General features: G+C 35.9%; 1 protein-coding gene across 1 annotated transcript in view; it reads left to right on the top strand.

Annotated features, from left to right (window-relative positions):
* Positions 1 to 20,666, top strand: part of DOCK2 (dedicator of cytokinesis 2) — a 186,260-nt gene that overhangs the window by 120,235 nt on the left and 45,359 nt on the right. Inside the window, exons 30-32 of the mRNA XM_013178483.3 lie at positions 12,355 to 12,433; positions 19,555 to 19,655; positions 19,751 to 19,809. Of these exons, the coding sequence (XP_013033937.2) occupies positions 12,355 to 12,433; positions 19,555 to 19,655; positions 19,751 to 19,809 (239 nt within the window). The remainder of the gene's footprint in view (positions 1 to 12,354; positions 12,434 to 19,554; positions 19,656 to 19,750; positions 19,810 to 20,666) is intronic.

The raw sequence follows: 20,666 nt of genomic DNA, 5'->3' as shown, positions 1-20,666 counted from the left end.
AAAAAAGTTGCTTTGTGCTTTATGAGAAGACGGTATTTGTAAAGTTGGAAGCACAACCTTTAAGTAACAACTGCATGCAACAAGTTTAGTAGCTGTTGGACTGCGTTTTCTTTTAGACATTACGAAGAAAAAAAACGTGAGCTGGTATTCACAATTTAAGAATGTTTTTCAAGAATGACAGAACGGTTTGGGAAAGAAGGGATACTGAATGCTGTTGCAGGAAGTATGGGAACATGCCTTTTTCAACCAAGTTTAATTTAAATACTCATGGGAGGGATGCTACAAACTGTATATTGCTGCTGCGAACACGGTCTTCCATCTATCTGTCGGTGGAAAGGGAAGCTTTTCTTATTTTCCCATTTTAGAAATATTTGCTACTGTTACTGGTATTGATGTCAGTGGATATTGTGACTTCACAGGCACTAGTGGAACTGACTCTACACCAGGGAAACAACTCCAGTTGATAAGACTGTGCTTTATTCTTTACTCCATCTGGTGCTGGAGTTCAGTCTGAGACTTGGTTCAGTCTCTGACAATTGTGATGGGATTTTTAAATAGAGAATATCAAATTACGTATCAAAATAGGAAAAAAAACCCTTAATTTTACTTTATTGATTATTAATAGGAAGTGATTCTATTCTTAGAGGAAAACTCTGATTTATTCTATACAGATATGTTTCAACAGTTGGCATGAAACATTGCCTGGCTCATTGTTTGTCTTGCAGAGAATAAAAAGGGGCGTTTATTTATTTATTCCTAAGAGAGAAAAAAATGCAAGCACTTCAGGTTAGTTTTTGCCCTTGTTTTCAGACATGCATTAGGAGTTAAGATTGATTTATGTAACTAAAGATGGATGACAGCATTGCAGTTTATCCTGAGCAAATAAGACAGAATTTGAAAGTCTGATCTATTGTGTACAAGTAATTTTTTTTCTTTCTTTTGGTCTCATTTTCCTTGGGAAACATTTGGCTAGCCTAAGCAGGCTTGACAGAAATGCATTTGTTTTTATCAGGTGTTTGAATTTTCAGGGGGTCAGTCAGAAGGCATTTTCACACATGCTTATGGCATATTGCATAACTTTGTAAATTAAGTACATGAAAAAGTATTCTAAGCAACAAGTATAAACGTCTAATGAAAATATCCCTTAGTGCATGCAAGCACAGGAAGGTATATGAAACATAACAGGTTCAGGTGGCTTTTACTGTTCAGTCGTCATTTTAATCATGATTAGTGATAAGATGTGCACTTAAAGGGTTTGTTTCTGCTATGAGACTAAAAATGTCTGTGCTGAAATAAAATTTCCCCTCTGTGTGTGCGTATATATAATGTGTATGTAATGGTCCTTTCAGAGGTAGAACATTTTATTTATTAATTTATTGTTCTTCTACATTGGATATTTGGTGCAGAGTGTTTCCAGATTCATGGATTTGTATTTCCTTTCCATTAAATCTAGGCAACTATGTTTCCTACTTTTCTTTCCAAGTTCTCACAAAAGTCAGTACTTTAATAGAGCAAATGGAATAAGATTTGCCTAGGAAAATTGAATAAGGCAGATAAAGAGAAGAGGCAGTTGTTTCACTGTGGATTGTAAGCTTACTTCCATGGAGAGTTAGAGTTCCAGCTGCAGCTGATGTGTCTGACTGAGCCATTTAGTGCTTTGCTGTCTTATAAACAGAACATCTCTTAACAACCATGTGTGATTAAGTCTGGTTCTGCCTGATGTAACCCTACATTTCAATCACTTGCATCTTCCTAACACCTAATACTACAGTATGTTTACTCACACTAACTGTATGTTGCCCTTAGTTAGCTATGTTATGGAATTGTCTGCTTACTGAGCATCTAAACAACTATGTGGTGACTGCAGCAGATCATCCAAGGCCATCTTGACTACAGCAAGACAGGCTATTGCATATCCTGGTCACAGTACACATTAGGTGTTTATTACGTTTGATGGTAGTCATTTAGTCTTTCATCTAAAACATAGAGCGAAAATATGCTGTGAGTCATCCTTTTCCCCCTCCCACTGCAAAGTGGCCCATCTTTCTTGGGTCTGATTCCTAGGATGCTCATGCTTGTAGAGTGTAAGTTGTTCCGAATTACAAGTGAAAATCTCAGCGAGGAGAACAACCCAACTCAGAAGAACTTGTTAATGCGGTGTTTTCAGAAATTCAGCAAGATAAACTTATTATTCCAGAGACACCTTTGACTTGCATGTCTCTAAGGATCTTTGTAATGTAGCCTGTTATCATAAATAAATAAGGTACCAAGAAAAATTCAGTACCCTTAATTGTCATCAGGTGTAGAAGCTATAGAGCAATCTTTCCACGCTCTCTTTTCTGACAAGTAACTTCAGTCAATACTTCATATCTGAAGATATTTCTAGGAAATTAAATATGAGACAACTGCATATATGTAACATTATTTTGAGCAGCTATCTTGTATTTTTGAAAGCTACATCATAAAATAACCCTGTTGGTGTATTATGAATTTAATGCATAATGATCTTTTTAAGACATAATCTGTTGGGTCTACCAACTACTACCTCTGTATTGATACAGTTTCAGTTGTGAAGTAGTAAACTCAAGTAAGTAACACTTAAACAAAAGGGAGATGCATGTTTGTCTGTAATTACAATTTGTATTCTTATGTTCAGAAAAAGCCAGGCTTCCCTGGAAGTTAAAAAAAAATAAATAAAAATACTATATTGAATGTGTTTACTTGCTAAATATTTTCAATAAGAATGTCTGAAAAAAACAAAAGTACATATACCGTTATAAAATAATACAAGTAGAGAGAATTTATTTCAAATACAGAAAAATTATTTAATGGGGAAAAGAAAAAGCAAAGCCCAAATACTTTTTTTTAACCTTTAAAATGTTTTGTTGAGATCATAAATAAAATACAGAGTCTGAATGATACTGCTTTAAAAACCAACAAAATAACAACAAGAAAAAAAAGCCCAGTTAGTATTATGCACTGGCTATCCACAGCGTTATCCATTACTTTAATGTAATAGTGCAATTTTAATCCTTTGACGTTTAAATAATAGAAGTATTTCTTCCTGTAAATTTGTTTATCAAACTATCACCTCTGCACAAGTCTTAGATACATAAAAATGAGGACTAAATGATATCTAGAAATATTGCAGTAAGGGTAAATTAGTGTTAGCAGAGGGAAAATAAATATGACAGTATTTATTAGTGTATGGCATTCTGAAGCAACCATGTTAAGTCACGTATGGTTCTGACTTTGTATCTTATTCCCAGACTTGATATAGCACCAAAGACGTGCATTTTATTTTATTTTTAATCAAGATATTTCCACTCTGAAAACAATTAGCTGTAGTGCATGAAAAAGGAGAGCAGACTCAAGTGAAAAGATACTCATAGGATAAGAAAAATTACTGAGAATGCTTTTCCAAATACGTTACTTATACCAAGGAGCATTATGCCAGCTTTTTATTCACTTGGTTCTCCAGCTTTGATGTTTCTTGAAAGCATGCTAAAGATCACATTTTCAAAAGAGTTCTGCATGGGTGTGTACATAATATACAGTTTCAAAAAATTATTTTGTATCCTAAATGGGAGATAAGCAGTTTTTAAAACATGCTGTTAGTAGATGCTGAATTAAGAGCTGCATATAAACAGATTGCTAGCAAAATAAAGAGATCTCAAATGGAAACTGTCATGTTTTGCATTTGGTTGTATAGCAGCAAAGCAATTGCTCATTCTTGTCTTTGTCTAGGTGTTGCTTTTGTATGACTGTCAAAATACCACTGATATTTCGTAGCATGTAATGGTTTTGTATGCTTGGCTTAGCTATTCAAGGTAAATTTTCAAATAATAAGCACCCTACGAATAAAGAAATAGAATTGTACAAAACAAGTTTTAACTGAGACAGGAGAAGCTAGATAATAGTTACTTCTAAGCAGTTGTTTTCTGACCATGCTGTTTGCATAGAGTCTTGTCATACATCAAAATAAGCATTTAGGAAAATTCTACTAAAAAAGCAATTTTCGTTCAGTCTGAATGGTACAAAAATTCTGCTTCAGTCTGTAGTAATACCGAATTGAAACAAAGGGAGAAATATGATTAAATTATACTATTTTCTTTGCACCAGTGGTCATATTTTTCCAGTTACCATGGAAGTGAATTGCTTCTTAAGTGTTGACATTATGATGCTCTTAATAACAAGATTTCACATGGCTACAAGGTTTTTAAGTAGTGCTTCTGTTTTGCATTGCCCTTCATTTCTAAATTAATAATAGTTTGCCAGTTTATTAGGAAATTATTTCTGTGGTTAATTTGTAAAGATTTTTTGTTATTTAGCCATTATCTTTTCACCTGTTTTCTCAGTCTTTCCCCTGCTGTTTTGGTCACTGAAATAGTAAATGTGTGTTTTTAATCTTGCCTGTCACATTGATTGATTGCCTGCTCTCTCTGTGTACTTAATATCTTCAGGTGTATCTTCAGGTGTATCTTAATATCTTCAGTTTATAATTGCTGGTCATTGTTTCAGCCATTGATAATGATCAGCATTTGAGATTGGATCTGACCTGCTTTGCAAGTCTCTGTAATTTCACATGCCATCTTGTAGCTCTACACGCAAGAAGACGAAAGATGACAGAGGCCCACAAGAGAATCAGTTGACTTTAGTAGCTGCTTCTCCTTTGTTCCTGCTTCATGTTAAAAAAAATCTCTATCAGGTGTCCTCTGCAAAGCATGAGGTTGCTCCTATCAAGTCAACATAAACGATATGGAAGCATTATTTTGGCTCGATTTCTACTCTAGTCTTAATTTAATTGGCATACTAGCAAGACCATGCCTGTCACAGCTCAGAATAGACCTTCAAAATAATAGTTGATGCATCTCCTAGGCTTTGAAAGAACTCTCATATTCTTTCATGCTCAAGTAGAAGGTTCACTAATGAAAGTGCTGATTGATTGGCCTTTGGTGATTACAAAAACAAACTTGCCAAACTAAATTTAATGCAGCTCCTCCTGTCTTTAATTGTGGGCCACGTTCTCTGAAGGAAAAGCACATAGGGAAGAAGAATTGAATTTTAAAGCCTTTTTGTGTCTTCATTGTTTTTCAGATATGGTATTAAAAATCCAAATTTTTAAAGGTTTCTTGGAGTAAGAGCTTTCACAACACAGGAAATAATGTTCTTTTCAAGCTTGTTTCTTTTTTTCTTATTATCCAGTAAAAGTCCATATTCGATTAATTCTTTGCAGATGTCATTGCAGTGTAATCATACCTTTAGAAGACATAGTGAACATGAGTTTGAGTTCATGTTCATAGATAACTAGATGACTGAATTCAGTCTTCACCTCAGTATTTGGATTACTTTTCTCAAAGTTGAAACGATGAACTTCCAAATTTTATGCTGTATTGTGTGAACTTGAGAAAACATCTCACTGCTCTTGGACTATTGCTTTAGGAAGGATTCATGTGTGAGAGTCAGAGGAAAGGTGCACTCATGGTTTTGGTCTTTCATAAAATTTTGTGGGCCCAGAATTTTATTTCTTTTATTTAGTTTGGCTACTCAGAAAATTGTATGTGCAGGGCTACGTGAAGAGAGCATTGTTTAAACTGTGAGCAGTAGAGGAGAGCTACTGAGCGCTCAGCCTTTTTGCAACACCAAGCTCTTTTATTTACATGGCTATTCATGGTTTTAAATAGGAAGGGATATTAGACTACTGTTTGTAATTATCTTGGCCACAGTGTTCTGAAGCTAGATGCAGAGAAAGGCGTCTTTGGCAAAGCCACTGAAGAACAGCAATGCCAATTTAAGTTGATAGATTGCGGTGGAGAGCCATTACTTAAAAATAATTTCTTAATGCAGTTTCCTGTGGCTTTACCTTCATGCATAAAGTCTGCTAAAGTTCACTTTTTTTTTTTTTAACTGTAATCATTTGTTTGTTTTATGCTATAAGGAGCTGGTGCACTAGTTCTAACTTTTTTGCTAAAAATAACTTGGAGTTTCAGATCTATTTTTTAGGTTTAACCCCTATTTGCACTTCAAAAGCAAAGACAATGTGCAGACCTATATTACTATTAAATAGTTACTTCTAAGGAATAACCTTGGAATCCTACTTTGATTAGCATCATAATGCGTATGACTACATCTTTTCTCTATTTCAGTCCCTATGTTTAAATTTATCTGGAAAACAATTGGAAATAAAATCTTTGTCTTAGCATGACTTACACATTTTCAGCTTTTTTGGTCTTAGATTGTTAGTATATTTTACAGTGCTATTTGAGCCTTATTTAGAATATACATCCAGTAGTGTAGGATTCTATTCTTTGGGCTTTAATATGAAGACTTCTTATACTGCTTGTCAGAATTTGAAATCAAATTCTCTGCCAGTAAAATAAAGGAAAGTAGAAGCAGTAAGACATTGAGAAGGGTACAGGACATAGCAGCAGCTGAACCATGATGATCCTTTTGCTGTTCTAAGCCAAAGCCTTGCCTTTGTATATTTAAATTAAGCCCAGAGACTTTGGCCTTGAAGATCATCCATAAATCTCCAGGCCTAAGAGGCTGGTAAATTAGAATAACAAATGCTTATAAACGCAGAAATTATAATGGAAATGACTGTGGGTAAAGGAATTTAAATAATTTTAGATCAAAATTGTTTCAACCAATGAGAAAATAAATTCCATATTACTCAGGTAACACCAGAGAAGGTCTCTCCTGAAATAACATATTTATAGCTCCTTGTAGTGATTAAAGTTAGTGGTAATGTGAACAAGAGAAGTTTAATAAGAAAAAGTATCTAATTGCATTACCTGTATGAGAAACCAAAATCCTGTCCTTTGATCAGTCTAAAGTTGGAAGGCAGAAGTTAGCAGATTTCTCCACATTCAAGGTTGGCAACTTGCTACAGCACTTAGATGTACACAAATCGATGGGGCCAGATGGGATCCACCCGAGGGTGCTGAGAGAACTGACGGAAGAACTGGCCAAGCTGCTTTCCATCATTTATCGGCAGTCCTGGCTATCGGGGGAGGTCCCAGTCAACTGGCGGCTAGCAAACGTGATGCCCATCTACAAGAAGGGCCGGAGGGTAGACCTGGGAAACTATAGGCCTGTTAGTTTGACCTCAGTGCCAGGGAAGCTCATGGAGCAGACTATCTTGAGTGTCACCACGCAGCACTTGCATGGCAAGCAGGCGATCAGGCCCAGTCAGCATGGGTTTATGAAAGGCAGGTCCTGCTTGATGACGAACCTGATCTCCTTCTATGACAAAGTGACGCGCTTAGTGGATGAGGGAAAGGCTGTGGATGTGGTCTACCTTGACTTCAGTAAGGCTTTTGACACCGCTTCCCACAGCATTCTCCTTGAGAAACTGGCTGCTCGGGGCTTTGACTGGTGTATGCTTTGTTGGGTTAGAAACTGGCTGGGTAGCTGGGCCCAAAGAGTCATGGTGAATGGAGTTAAATCCAGTTGGAGGCTGGTCACTAGTGGAATCCCCCAGGGCTCAGTACTGGGGCCAGTCCTCTTCAATATCTTTATCGATGATCTGGATGAGGGGATCGAGTGCACACTCAGTAAGATTGCAGATGACACCAAGTTAGGTGCGTGTGTCGATCTGCTCGAGGGCAGGAAGGCTCTGCAGGAGGATCTGGATAGGCTGGACCGATGGGCTGAGGCCAGCTGTATGTTCAACAAGGCCAAGTGCCGGGTCCTGCACCTGGGGCGCAACAACCCCAAGCAGCGCTACAGACTGGGAGATGGGTGGTTAGAAAGCTGCCTGGCAGAGAAGGACCTGGGAGTACTGGTTGATAGTCAGCTGAATATGAGCCAGCAGTGTGCTCAGGTGGCCAAGAAGGCCAACAGCATCCTGGCTTGCATAAGAAACAGCGTGGCCAGCAGGGCTAGGGAAGTGATTGTGCCCCTGTACTCGGCTCTGGTGAGGCCACACCTCGAGTACTGTGTTCAGTTTTGGGCCCCTCACTACAAGAAGGACATGGAGGTGCTCGAGAGAGTCCAGAGAAGGGCGACGAAGCTGGTGAGGGGTCTGGAGAACAAGTCTTACGAGGAGCAGCTGAGGGAGCTGGGGTTGTTCAGCCTGGAGAAGAGGAGGCTCAGGGGCGACCTTATCGCACTCTACAGGTACCTTAAAGGAGGCTGTAGAGAGGTGGGGGTTGGTCTATTCTCCCACGTGCCTGGTGACAGGATGAGGGGGAATGGGCTAAAGTTGTGCCAGGGGAGGTTTAGGTTGGATATTAGGAAAAACTTTGTTACCGAAAGGGTTGCTAGGCGTTGGAATAAGCTGCCTAGGGAAGTGGTTGAGTCACCATCCCTGGAGGTCTTCAAAAGACATTTAGATGTAGCCCTTAGTGATATGGTTTAGTGGAGGACTTGTTAGTGTTAGGGCAGAGGTTGGACTAGATGATCTTGGAGGTCTCTTCCAACCTAGATGATTCTGTGATTCTGTAAGTTATGTTGCACTGTGACAAGATAATTCCTTTCAGTGATTTTTCAAGATAATTTCTTCTGAAGTTGGATAGTACGTGCTACATTTTCCTGAGCTGTTCCGGGGTCCAGTCTTTTTATGGTCTATTTTCTATCTGTATCTTATCTGTTATGTCAGTTATAATACGTAACTGAAATTATGAATAATCATGTAATGAGAATGATTTCTCCAGTCAAATGAGTTACCTTTCTCCTCTTGGAGCAATGTTTAGTTCTTTAAAGAGGAATATTTTTTTCAATATTCATTAAAATTATACTTTGCATTTTCATCAAAATCTCAGTGTTTATGTGAAGTGAACCTGTTTCACTTCACACTTGTGGCTAGTTAACTAATATGCCCTTCTTCTGAAGGGGGAAACTGAAGCATATAAATACCAAGTCACTGAGGTACGTACAGCATGGCATTGGCAGGAGTCAGGAACAGAATTCAAACCTACTGCCTTACAATGACAGAAATAGACTCATCCTCTAGGCAAAATACAAAAGCACAAAAGTATTTGGAACTTGACAACATGGAAGTATTGCATGCTTTTTGAAAATGTGTAATTCCAGTATGTCAGATAAAAGATATCTGTGAGAAAGAAAGAGGTATTCACACAAAATAGCATACATAGGATTATATTGTATAGAACTCTATCAGTATTTTTAATATGATCAGTAATTTTTACTGGACATTAAGTACAATCTTATACTTTTTGTAAAGTGTCCTTCGGGCTTTTTATGTATGGCAAACATTAAACCACAAACTCTTCACAAAAAGTTTAAAATATGGTACACACAAAATACATCCATATTATGAAGCAGACTCCCACTAGTATAGTTCATGCACATTTAGGTCATTATGATTATTTCTACTCTATTTTGCACTATATTTCTGTGCTAAAAGGCAAAGTACCTCAAAGTCTTGGTTTTTTAATTGTAAGACAAATTATCAGCACCATACTAGGTTCTGCCCAAACAGGATATTTAGGTGGTGAATTAAGATGTGAAAACACAGAAGATGGGAAAGGGAAAAATAAGCTCAAAGACTGAGGATACCCCCTCAGAAAACTTCGAGTGAAGGGAAAACTGTGAGCAGTTGCAGCTTAAGAACTTGATTATGTGAGTTGGCAAGAATTTACTTTGTAAATCAAAGGAGAAGCTAGAGCAATATAGTTCTAGAGAAAAGATGTGACAGTGAAAGGGCCTTGACCCAAATTTTCTACTTGGAATAATACCCCTACTGTTCTGTTTATGCTGGCAGACCAGAATACAATGTAGGTGTCTGTGTTCTGCCTAGCTATGTGTTTTGTGTGTGTGTGTGGACCATTCTTTTTAGAATTCCTTTTTAAGCAAAATCTTAAACTGTTTTTATCAAGTATCAGGCAGCTCTGTAGAGATAAATGTACCCATGAGAGTAAAGCATTAGCAAAGAATATGTTTAGTTTTTTGTGGGTAGTGGGGGGCAGTGTGCTGAGGAAATCTCATTTCCCAGAATAAGACTAAGCCACAGAAGAGGCCAAAAGCAAAGTACGATAGCCTGTTCAGACCAACATAAGCTGAAATTGTGGTGGATAGGCAGGGCAGTTCCATGAGCATGTAGAGGTTGTTTATAGAGAGTGGTGGTAGCCTGGAAGAACAGTGTTGAGCAAAATGAGGCTTCTTGAACTTGAAGTGATTTAATGACACTCAGCATTTCACAGATCAGACCCTTAATTCAACTGGCAAAATTAGCTGAACTAGTGCTAGTGAGGATTAGATCCAACTGTTTCCTAGTCCACTGGACACAAGTTCATCCAAAAGTGTGCGATGATGAGGCAGAGAAACACAGCACCCTTAGAAATGCAGTACCTTCCAGTGGCACAGTTACTATAGTAGTTCAAACTGTACTGTCTGTCTGATCACATGAAATAAGAAAGAAATCAGGGGAAACAGCAAGACACAGCACTGTGTACAAACTATTTTATTTCCTTGATCACATCAGTGTTAAGGAGTAATGTTGGATGGATGGAGAGAAGGGTTTAGGTTTTCCCAAAGATGTTTTTTAATCATTGAAAACCATAATTATAACAAAGGATTTCAATCTAGCCAGTCAAGTTGTTGTTTTAATGAAGCAGTGTACTACCCTTCTTAGCAGGTAAGTAATACTCCCTTTCAGAAGTCTGTTGAAAGCTCATCTTTTGCATTGCCTACCTCATTAAGAATCTAAGAATCTGAATTTAGCCCTTCCAAATTTTTTTTTTTTTTAGTGATGAGACCTACATCCATTTCACCTGGTATTTTGTTTCTGGCAGTGGCTTGTAAAAGATTCCTAGGAACAGTATAACAACAGAGCTGGGAGTTAAGTAACACTGATTGCTATGTTCTCCCAGTCTCCAGTGACTGATGACATTTAGTAGTCCTCCTCTGATTTTTGTCTTTGATGCATCTAATTGCTGATATAAAATTCAGGCATTCACAGCATATTGTAGAAATGATTTACACAGCTTATTTCTTATTTTGAATATACACCATGATTTTGTTCAGTGTTGTGCGCTTCTTGCATGAAAAATAGCAAACAATAGATTTCTGTTGTTTCTGTGGTACTTGAAATTTTATAGGTTCTACCATAACCCTGCATAGTCATATTGTGTCCCCTGACTGAAGAAACCAAGTATTAGCCACAGTCCATTAAATGTAATCATGTAATCATTTTTGTCACGTTTGTTTGCTTTTCTTCTTTCTCTGTCTCTCTGGTATTTCTTTATCCTTTTGATGAGAGGCTAGAACAGCAGACAGTATCCAACACAAGGATGCAACTTTCCTTTGACAGTAAAGTACAGATACCCTGTGTTCTTTAAACATTTGCTAATAATTCAAATTAATTGTTTTTTGCTTTTTTTTTTTTTTCTGATGCCACTAAACAGTTATTTGGTGTTTTTGTTTTTGTGGACACGCTTTTTACAACTGTTAAATCTTTTTCCTGATTGGTAATAGCTAGTTGATAGTCAGTGACTGTGCTTGAGTAGGATTGTTTTTCCCTTGTGTTCAGGACTTTCAGGCTGCAGTATATTTGTCCCCACAGTGTTTGGAACAAAAATATTTCAACTTAAAACTAATGATTTTAGCTTTGAAGTAGAAAGGATTGGATGATTAGCTTTCAATTTGTAAATTGAATGAAACTGTTTATTAAACTTTATAAATTTAGAGTGATACAGTTGATCTTTGTTTTACAAATACATTGTGTTGGAAAGTTAGACAAAGAAATCTGCTGTACAAATGTCATTTAATCTTGCTGCTTTAATAATAAGTACAAGTAGATGCTGCTTTTCAAGCTAGAGGCATCACGTTTACACTCTTCCACTTGGAGAATATACTGTGTATTAACTCAGTTTTGAATGTGGTTTTATAAGCCACCTGAGGAGGAAGATGGACAGAGGTGTCATCTTCATCTCCAGCCACCAATGAGAAAACTAAAAAGTTTTATTTTAATTGGGGAAATGCAGTGGCAGCTCCTAACTGATGAGTGCAGGAACTCTTTCAGCTGTCAAACCTATGAGGAGGGTGCAATAACATCTTGTAAATGAGCTGATCTGTCACACAGAAGGTAAAATTGTGTCTGAAAACACTATGTTTTTTCAAGAATATAATGTTTTATGTAGCAGAGGAAAGAAAAGATGTCTGAATTTTTCAGGGAAGATCAATAAACTTTTTGACAGCTATGCTTAAAATTGCTGATGCATAAGTAACATGTCACATACAGAACAAACCTGTTGTGTTCATTTATGTGTGAACTTGGATTCTTTTAGTGTCTTCAGTGTTTAAAAGTGTTTTCATCAATTAGAATTCCACACAAGATTAGAGTAGAATTCCAAAGAATATATTTATTGATCTATGTCTTTTTTTCTTCAGGGTGTTCTTGAGAGCCATCAACAAATTTGCAGAGACAATGAACCAAAAATTTCTGGAGAATATGAATTTTGAAGTCCAAGTAAGTATTAAGGTTTTTAGCTGAGCAGAAGTAGCACATGTATTCTAGTCTGTCATTCTGGTCTGTCAGAGCCCTTGTGATATTTTGTTGATAGCAAAAATACTACTGATTTGAGTTCTGCGGGATCAGACTATCTTTGATATGATGTGAAAATCTGACTTCTGTTGTTCATAATAAGGGACAAAAGTGAGGATTTTTGCACTGTGATTCACTTAAAATAGGCAAGCAGACAACCCCTTTTCTTTTCTTTTTCTTTTTTTTTTTGTAATGCATATAACCTTTACAGTATCACATATATGTACATAGGGTAGAATGAGTTTAAATTTGTTTGATGCCTAGATTATTTACCATTTATAATATATTTTTAATTTTTATCTTGCCTGATATTTCTTTCTTTGTTTTTCTTCTTCATTTTTTACTTGCTTGTTTTTTGAGCATTTTTCTTTCAAAAATAATTTAAATATGGGCTTTTGTTAGTGTGCTTACTGTCATTCTTTTGAACTTTGCCATGCATTTTATCATGACAAAAACAAAGAAAATGTATTTGGTAGCTATACTTATGTGCACCAGAACCATGCTAGCTACTGTAAAGATTGCGTACCTGTAAAAATTTTACCAAGGCACTCAATACCTGTTTAAAATTTTAAAGCAACAGTCTAAACTTGGAACTTTTATTTAAGATAAGCTTCCTGTGGTGTTTCTGCACATTCCAGAATGTTATCAAACATAACCAAGGACATAGGAGTTAAACACTGAACCTTGTAGCTCAAGGGAATGTATTAATGCTTGTGCTTTTACTCATGACTTGTCAAATACCTGAAGGCTTTGAGTAACCTAAACAACATTATAGTAAATGAATAATGCCATTAAAGAATTGTAGTTTTTAAGTATTTTCAGTTAAAAACAAACAAGCAGTCCTTCTTTGTGTAGCTGTTGTGGTATGTGTATATTTTTATTTTACCTGTTAAGGTATCAAGAGTCTAGTATAAAGTAGCTTTTGTTTTAGCTGCTGTTTTGCAAAAGAAAATTCTAAATCAAGCTTAATTTCATTTTTATTTAACCATTACCTCATTGATGGGCTTTCTGGATACAGAATAGTGATGAGAAAATCAAGTCAAACTTTGAGATGCCTTTCCTGCATAGGAGAGCAAGTCTTTGGGATGTCTTTAAGGTGTCTGTATTCAAAAGAAATTTAGGGTTTTTAAAGAAATATTTACTTTAATGAAAATAAAAAATACATTTCATAGGGAATGTATTTATTGCCAAAAATCGTACAAGTCTGCAGATAGAAACAAATGCCAGCATATCACTTTTTAGTATTCAGTTCAAACTCTTGCATTGTAAATATTACAATGCAACGAAAGTATCAGTAGACAAAAATTGGCAGTTGATGGAAGCTTGGTATCAGAAAGATAGGTTCAAAACTTCTAACCAGTTTGGAATTTCTCTATATAGAACAATATATATTATATACTATAATACATATTGAGCAATATATAATATATACAATAGCAATAGTGTATGTCAGCGTGGTGAAAATGCTGGAGCTGCCTACTGGCAAAGTTGAAAGATTATGTTAAATTATGTTACAAAGAATAAATTCTTTGTAAATGAGCAAATGGTTTATACTGTTTGTAGGATCATGTTTTCTTATGCACAGAATCTAGTTATTAACAATTATAGAAAAATCTTAATTAAAAATAATTAAAAGAAAGCCTTTTAAAGCACAGTGAAGTAGGTCTGAGTATTTTTCACTTGGCAGAGTGGTTACATGACTGCGTAGCAGACAACCCGGCCAAACAAAACAAGTAGACTGTGAAGCAATTGAGCAAATAAAAAATGATACATCTAGATCAAAAGCAATGCAGAATTTTTTGCTAGTCTGTTGAAGGTTGTTAAATGGAGGATAAAAGGTTCCTGGCCTTTTTCCTGCTTCCAAAGCAGAATTGCTTTTTTACTCACAATGTGATTCAGGCAGAAAGTGAAGAAGAGGTGTCATTTAGGACCTGTAAAAGGATGTGGCTGCAATCTTTAAAACTGTTCACAAGCTTAAAGCCCTAGGGCTTTAATACCAGAGCTGCGCAGCACAGCAGTGATGTGCCATTCCACATAAATTTTCTGCCTTAGCCTGTAATAAGCTGGGTACATGGAGTCCATTTATGCGAAAAGCCCTTTTTAAAATTCCAGTGCTTGGTTATCTACAATAGGTCTGAATATTGTGACTGTCACTGGCAGTGGTCAGCCAGGAGGTGCCAGAGCTGTTGTTTGGTTTGAGAATGAATCATTATAAAAGATTCTTACAAGTAACTTAAAAGAGGTTGCATGATGTCTGAATTTATATGCCTGCAGGGCAAGTAAGTGGTGTTGTTGTTGTTGGTTGTTTTTTTTTTTTTTGGGGGGGGGGGGGTTGTTGTTTTTTGAGTGTTTCATGCAGGCTTTATATTCTGGATGTATTCAGATCTGCTTCAGGCACTCTTGGAAAACAAATCAGATTTAGAAATTGCATGCAACAGGTGTTGTTCAATGTAATAATCAACGTAACCTAGAATAATAAAGACAGGAATAACTAAGAGACATTTGGTACAGAATATTTACAGTTGTGTTGAAATAGAAAATTGGGAGTTGCAGAGCAAACAATTTTATAGGGGAGAAGAGAGTGCATTGCTATTGTATTTGACCGAAAATAGACCATGAAGCAAAGATGGAAGAAGGCTTGCAGTTGTCATGGTACTCTAAGTTCATAAATGCATACAGTATAAACAGGGTAGGAATCATGCATCATACATTAATGTGCATTATTCAGTATTGAAATTAAACTGGAAAATATAGACTTAATGCATGCAAATCTGAAGTTTAATAGGAGTTGCTGGAATAGGTAAAAACCTTCCATATTTAGCAGTTTATATCCTCTTCATGTCTCTGTATTTCAAATACATTGTTGGATTTAAGTTAGACACAAAGAATCATAGAATATTCTGAGTTGGAAGGGCCTAACAATTATCATCAAGTCCAGCTCTTGGCTTGATACAGGACTACCTAAAAATGAAGCCATATGTCTGAGAGCATTGTCCAAATCCTTCTCGAAATCTGGCAGGCTTGGTGCCATGACTGTGAGTATTGAATCAGACTATCCTGCAAGTCTGTGAAATGTTTCTCACTTAAAGATCCTAAAAAAAATTGACTCATCAGACATCTGCCTGAAGGGATTTCGCTGATTTTACTTTGGAAATAATCTGTATTAAGTGACCTGTCAGATTTCCTTCCAAATGTGTTCTGTGTTTACAATGAGAATAAATTCACTGAAGGGTAAACCATGTCATTGAAGGTTTTCAAGTACAGAAAGTGTAATAGTTTAAGCTATTTATTCAGGATGAATATAGTAAGGAGATGTATTGATGGCACACAAGGAAAGTTCAAAAAAAAAAAAAAAAAGGTAAATTAGGAAAGCAAGTCTAAGTTTAGACTTTCTTCCTAAGACTGTGATGGTATATCTTAATGGTGTTCAGTGTCTTTGATTTCTTTGTTGTGTTTTGTGTTAATAAGAAGTCTTATCTGTGAGTTTATAAATTGCTTATATTTTCTCTTTTCCCTCTTCACTTTCTGCATGTGCTCTCAGTATTGCAGTTTTGATTTTTATTACACAGTCATTGAAGCACTGTTTTAAAAGTGTGGATAAGCATTTAGAAACTTTAAAATTTAGTCAGATTTTGTAAATGTCTGGCCAGTTTGGTGAAAAGAAATTATGGTACTCAAGAAGTAAAATGCTTAACAATTTTTGAGAGGGAGAGAGAACTGCAAATCACCTAAGAAATCACACATGAAAAACAGCTGGTAGTTTTATTAACAAGTGTCTATTTTCTTTGGAAATAATAGATACAATATGGAAAGCAGACCAATGCTTGAAAGACCTTTCGAAATTCTTTTATGTGACTCCAGGCAAGTTGGTTGTGCAGACCTGCCTTTTCTTCTATGTATTTACTAAACATGCTGCCACAAAGAGGAGTGCCATGAAGATTTGGCATGATTTCTTTAGGAGTTACTTGTAAATTAGGCTGAATCATAAATAAAATTAGTATAAGTATCTGTTCTTTCTGTGCTTTATTATTTTAGAATGCATATTTCAGTGAATTAGAGTATTGTATGATTTATGTAAATATTCATTTTAACCTGTGTAATCACTCTTGGGTAATGTACTGCATACTAATATTCTTCAATGCAAAGCCATTGGCTGCATGCCGATGGGGAATTAGCCTACAAAGGAAATTGATTTGTTATGTAAAGCTAATAAAGTCATTGTCAGAGTCCAATACTCTGTAACCAGGTTCCTTTAGATGCTCCACACATGGGGGTTGTAATATTGAATATCAAATTTACTTAGATGAAGATAGCTGATACTACATGAGGTTTCTGACTTAGCAGAGTCTTACTGAAAACACAATAAAAGTGTAAATTAGACTTTATAAAATTTAACAATTGCAATAGACTGTTCAATTACAATACCGATGTGATTCCTGTTACCAATCTCTGTAATATGCTCACAGTCATGAAGCTGCTTGTCCCCCATCTCTGGGAAGGAATAAGGTGGTTGAAGAAAGCTCAAAACTGCTTCTATTTTCAAAATTATTTTGTTAATTGCTTAGTTTTTATATTCTATGTTGAGCTGAGCCACATACGCATTCCCTCCATGCTGGTCTGGCTATCTCAGAGACATTCACTCTCTTGTCAGAGACATTCACTCTTGTAATTAACTTGGGGTGAAACATTTATACCACCAGTTCATCCAGTCAACTGGGATACAGTCAGTTGACCCACTCATCTGACAGAGTTTTTTGTCTCAAAGGCCACGCTCTGGTCCCCTTTGTGGTGAGATAGCCACATTGTTCTATACTGTCCCAGTCAGACGCTGCATCTCAGTATGAATTGTAGTGAGTAACTGCTGACTAATTATAGGAAAGGGTCACTTCTTAGCTCTAGCTTGGTCTCCGAGGGCTCTGTCCCCAGGCCAACAGCTCATCACTGGAGCTCATGTTGACAAGCAGCAAAGTTTGAGCATTCATACTCAGCAAGAGAGCTCTGATCCTTGTTTTGTGTCACTGTCCTACTTTACTTCAGCCCCACCACATGCTAGATAACTTGATATTCAAATGCAAAACATCTTGGAATGTTATTGTGGGCTTAAGAGAAATCAAAACTTGTATCATAGATAAACATTTTGCATTTTTCATCTGTCCATATGTGCCACTTTTTATTATTCAGAGATTACTTTACCCCGCTGGGTTTTCGTGTTAGTTTTGGTTTTAAAAGTTTGCAAGTTATACTGTTGTAATTCAGAACACTGCATTTTTTTCAGTCATCAGAGTATTCTGTGGAAGAAATTAAATGTGTTTTATAAGTAAGGATATTGTGTCTTTAGGGTGTGTTTCTAACCAAGGTAGCATTGAACTTGGAATTATTATGTGAGTAAATGCAGTGATAAGGCATCATTTTTCTCGCCATAAACAGGAGTGATTGGAGAAATGTTCATTTTACAGGTGTAATTAACACATGCAAACTGTATTCTCTATATATTGATAAATACAGCTGACAGACTCTAAATTGATCAAATTAGTCTTTAATAACCTTTGATAAGGGGATATAGAGGCTTTTGAGAGCATAAATAACATTTTTCCTGGGGAAAATGTTCTGAATTAGCATATACTATTAGCGTACTGTCAAACATTAGATGTAAACATAATGTAAATGTTTTTATTAACAGGCAAAAATCTACAGCTTTACCTAGTGCTAATATTCAAATGTAATTTTTAATAAGGCTTTGATTGGTTTGGATGAATTCAGACCATCTTTGAATTGTATAAATGTCTCCAATCAAATGCCATTTGAATCTGCTCATCTGTACCAACTCTCCTGAACTGCAAATACGTACAGACAGAAACAGCTTCCCTAAAGACTTTTGGATAAACAAGTCTGTTAAGTAGAGCTTTAGGTGGGCTTCCAAGGAATAAATGTAACACATGATCTTTTTGATGTTACAGGGAGGATATTTTCAAGTTTCATTTATTTTAGGAAAGATCTGTGGTTTTGTGTGTTGGTATCTACTTTATATGGTTACTTGTGCACAGGGGTTTTTTCAGGCAATAAAGGATAAAGGTCACATAAGTTTTTGATGAAACATTAGATTCCTAGAGTATTTAATGTGGATTCCCAACATAGGATTGTATCTCACCATGTAAAATCAGTTAAAAGCTCTGTAGTTATGTTTTGTTTTTTTTTCCATCCTTCAAATTGCTTGATTGCATTTACTGTTTTCTTTCTACTTTCTCACTAATACCTATTACACATATTTTTAGATGTAAATATCTTTTTACATCTATGTAAATGAAGTATTTAGATGAAGTATCTAAAACTATCGTTGACTATTTAGAAGCTTCTTAAAGTATTATTTACTTCCTTGAATTTGTGTTTCCTACTGCGGTTTCTTTTTTTCCTCCCATCTCTAGCATATGAGAGAAGTATTTCATTTTGATTGCCTGGAGAACAAGTAATCTGCCTTCAGAAATGAAAGGCTCCGCAGTGGAAATATAAGGCTTACTTTCTCAGTACATGACTCAGTACTAACAGTAGTTATTCAGGGCAGTATTTTGTCCTTGTTTCGTGTACACAGCTCTTAACAAAATATACTGGAATTTCACACATATTATTGTTGAATTAGAACTCACAGAGAAGAAAGTAGATACTTTCTGAAGTAGGTGTCAAACAAAGTGTAATTACATTAGGTGCCTTTAGGTCCAAGTTGTTAAGATTCACTTGCTTGTAATGTATTCCACTTCTGCTGTGGTTCATGGTTTAATGTTGTTAGCTAATGAATCTCATATAAATGTATTTTAGCAATATTTATCCAGCTGCTGTACTATCAAGAGCAAATGTGTAGTAGTGGTTATTAAAATTCAACTTTCTTGCATTTCTGCTAATTGCATAATACTAATGATGTACAAGTTTGCATAATATAAAAATCTCAAATTGTTTGCATCATTTGGTTTCATAAATTATTCAGTATTATGCGTAGTTTAGTATTGCTTGGCTTTGCTCAAAACCATTATAATTTCCTTATATTTAATTTACAGCTGTGGAACAACTATTTTCATTTGGCTGTGGCTTTTATTACCCAAGATTCACTACAACTAGAAAACTTTTCTCATGCAAAATACAACAAAATCCAGAACAAGTAAGCAAAAATATGTACTTCATCATATGTCTTTAATTTTTTAATAAAATGATGATAAAGATTAGGGTAAAGATATTTTACTTTTTTCTTTCTAGGTACGGAGATATGAGACGTTTAATTGGCTTTGCTATCCGTGATATGTGGTACAAACTTGGTGAGTAGGCAAATGAACTTAATTACAACCGAATGCATAGCATATTGCATGTTTTGCTGAAAAATATCTGATGTGAAATGCTTTTGTAAATATTTGTGGAATTTGACACTGTAAGATGTTTTCACTCTTGTGACTAAGCTTGGTACTGACACGAGATACTGTCTGAGTATCGTCTATTATTTATTACCACAAGAACTCCCAAACTTCTCTCAAACTTCAAAGATGGCTGAACTTTATTTTGCTGAAATTGAGAACCAGATAAATTTTCCCAGAGTAGGTTGCTCCTGATTCATCTTAAGTGTGTGTATCTTAAAGGTAGTCATGACAAAAGTCTTTTTTGGTTGCTGAATATACAGTAAGTTCTTTGAAATTAAAATGTCAAGCAATTAGAGCTCTTGTTACATTTTGTCAAAGGGTCACCTTCATGAATACAAGGCAAGATTTAAAGTGGTTGGCTGGATGCAAAGGGGGAAGGAATAGGCAAGATTTGAAGTGGTTGGCTGGAGGTGAAAGGGAAGGCATGATTTATCCTGAACGATGTACCATAAGCAGAATATGAAGGATGTTAAGATCTGTGTTACTTAATTTATAGATCTTAAGGACCCACTAAGCAGATAACTGTGTAGAGGTGAACCAGGTTTTTACCTGGTAATCTTTCTGTATGCACATTGACTGAGGGCTCATCCATTTCAGTTTTTAGGCAAATAATAATAATAATAATAATTCTGATTTCCATTAAACAGGAAATTCTCTTTTGACAAGAGGATAGACTGACGAAGTATCCAGTTTATGATTTCCACCAAGTGGGCAATAACACAACAGTTGAAGATATTATGTAGGAAGTTGAAGATGCTGTT

Source organism: Anser cygnoides, chromosome 14 (genome assembly GCF_040182565.1).
Source record: "Anser cygnoides isolate HZ-2024a breed goose chromosome 14, Taihu_goose_T2T_genome, whole genome shotgun sequence".
In the NCBI taxonomy this organism is placed as follows: domain Eukaryota; kingdom Metazoa; phylum Chordata; class Aves; order Anseriformes; family Anatidae; genus Anser; species Anser cygnoides.
This window is presented reverse-complemented; position numbering and strand designations above follow the sequence as displayed.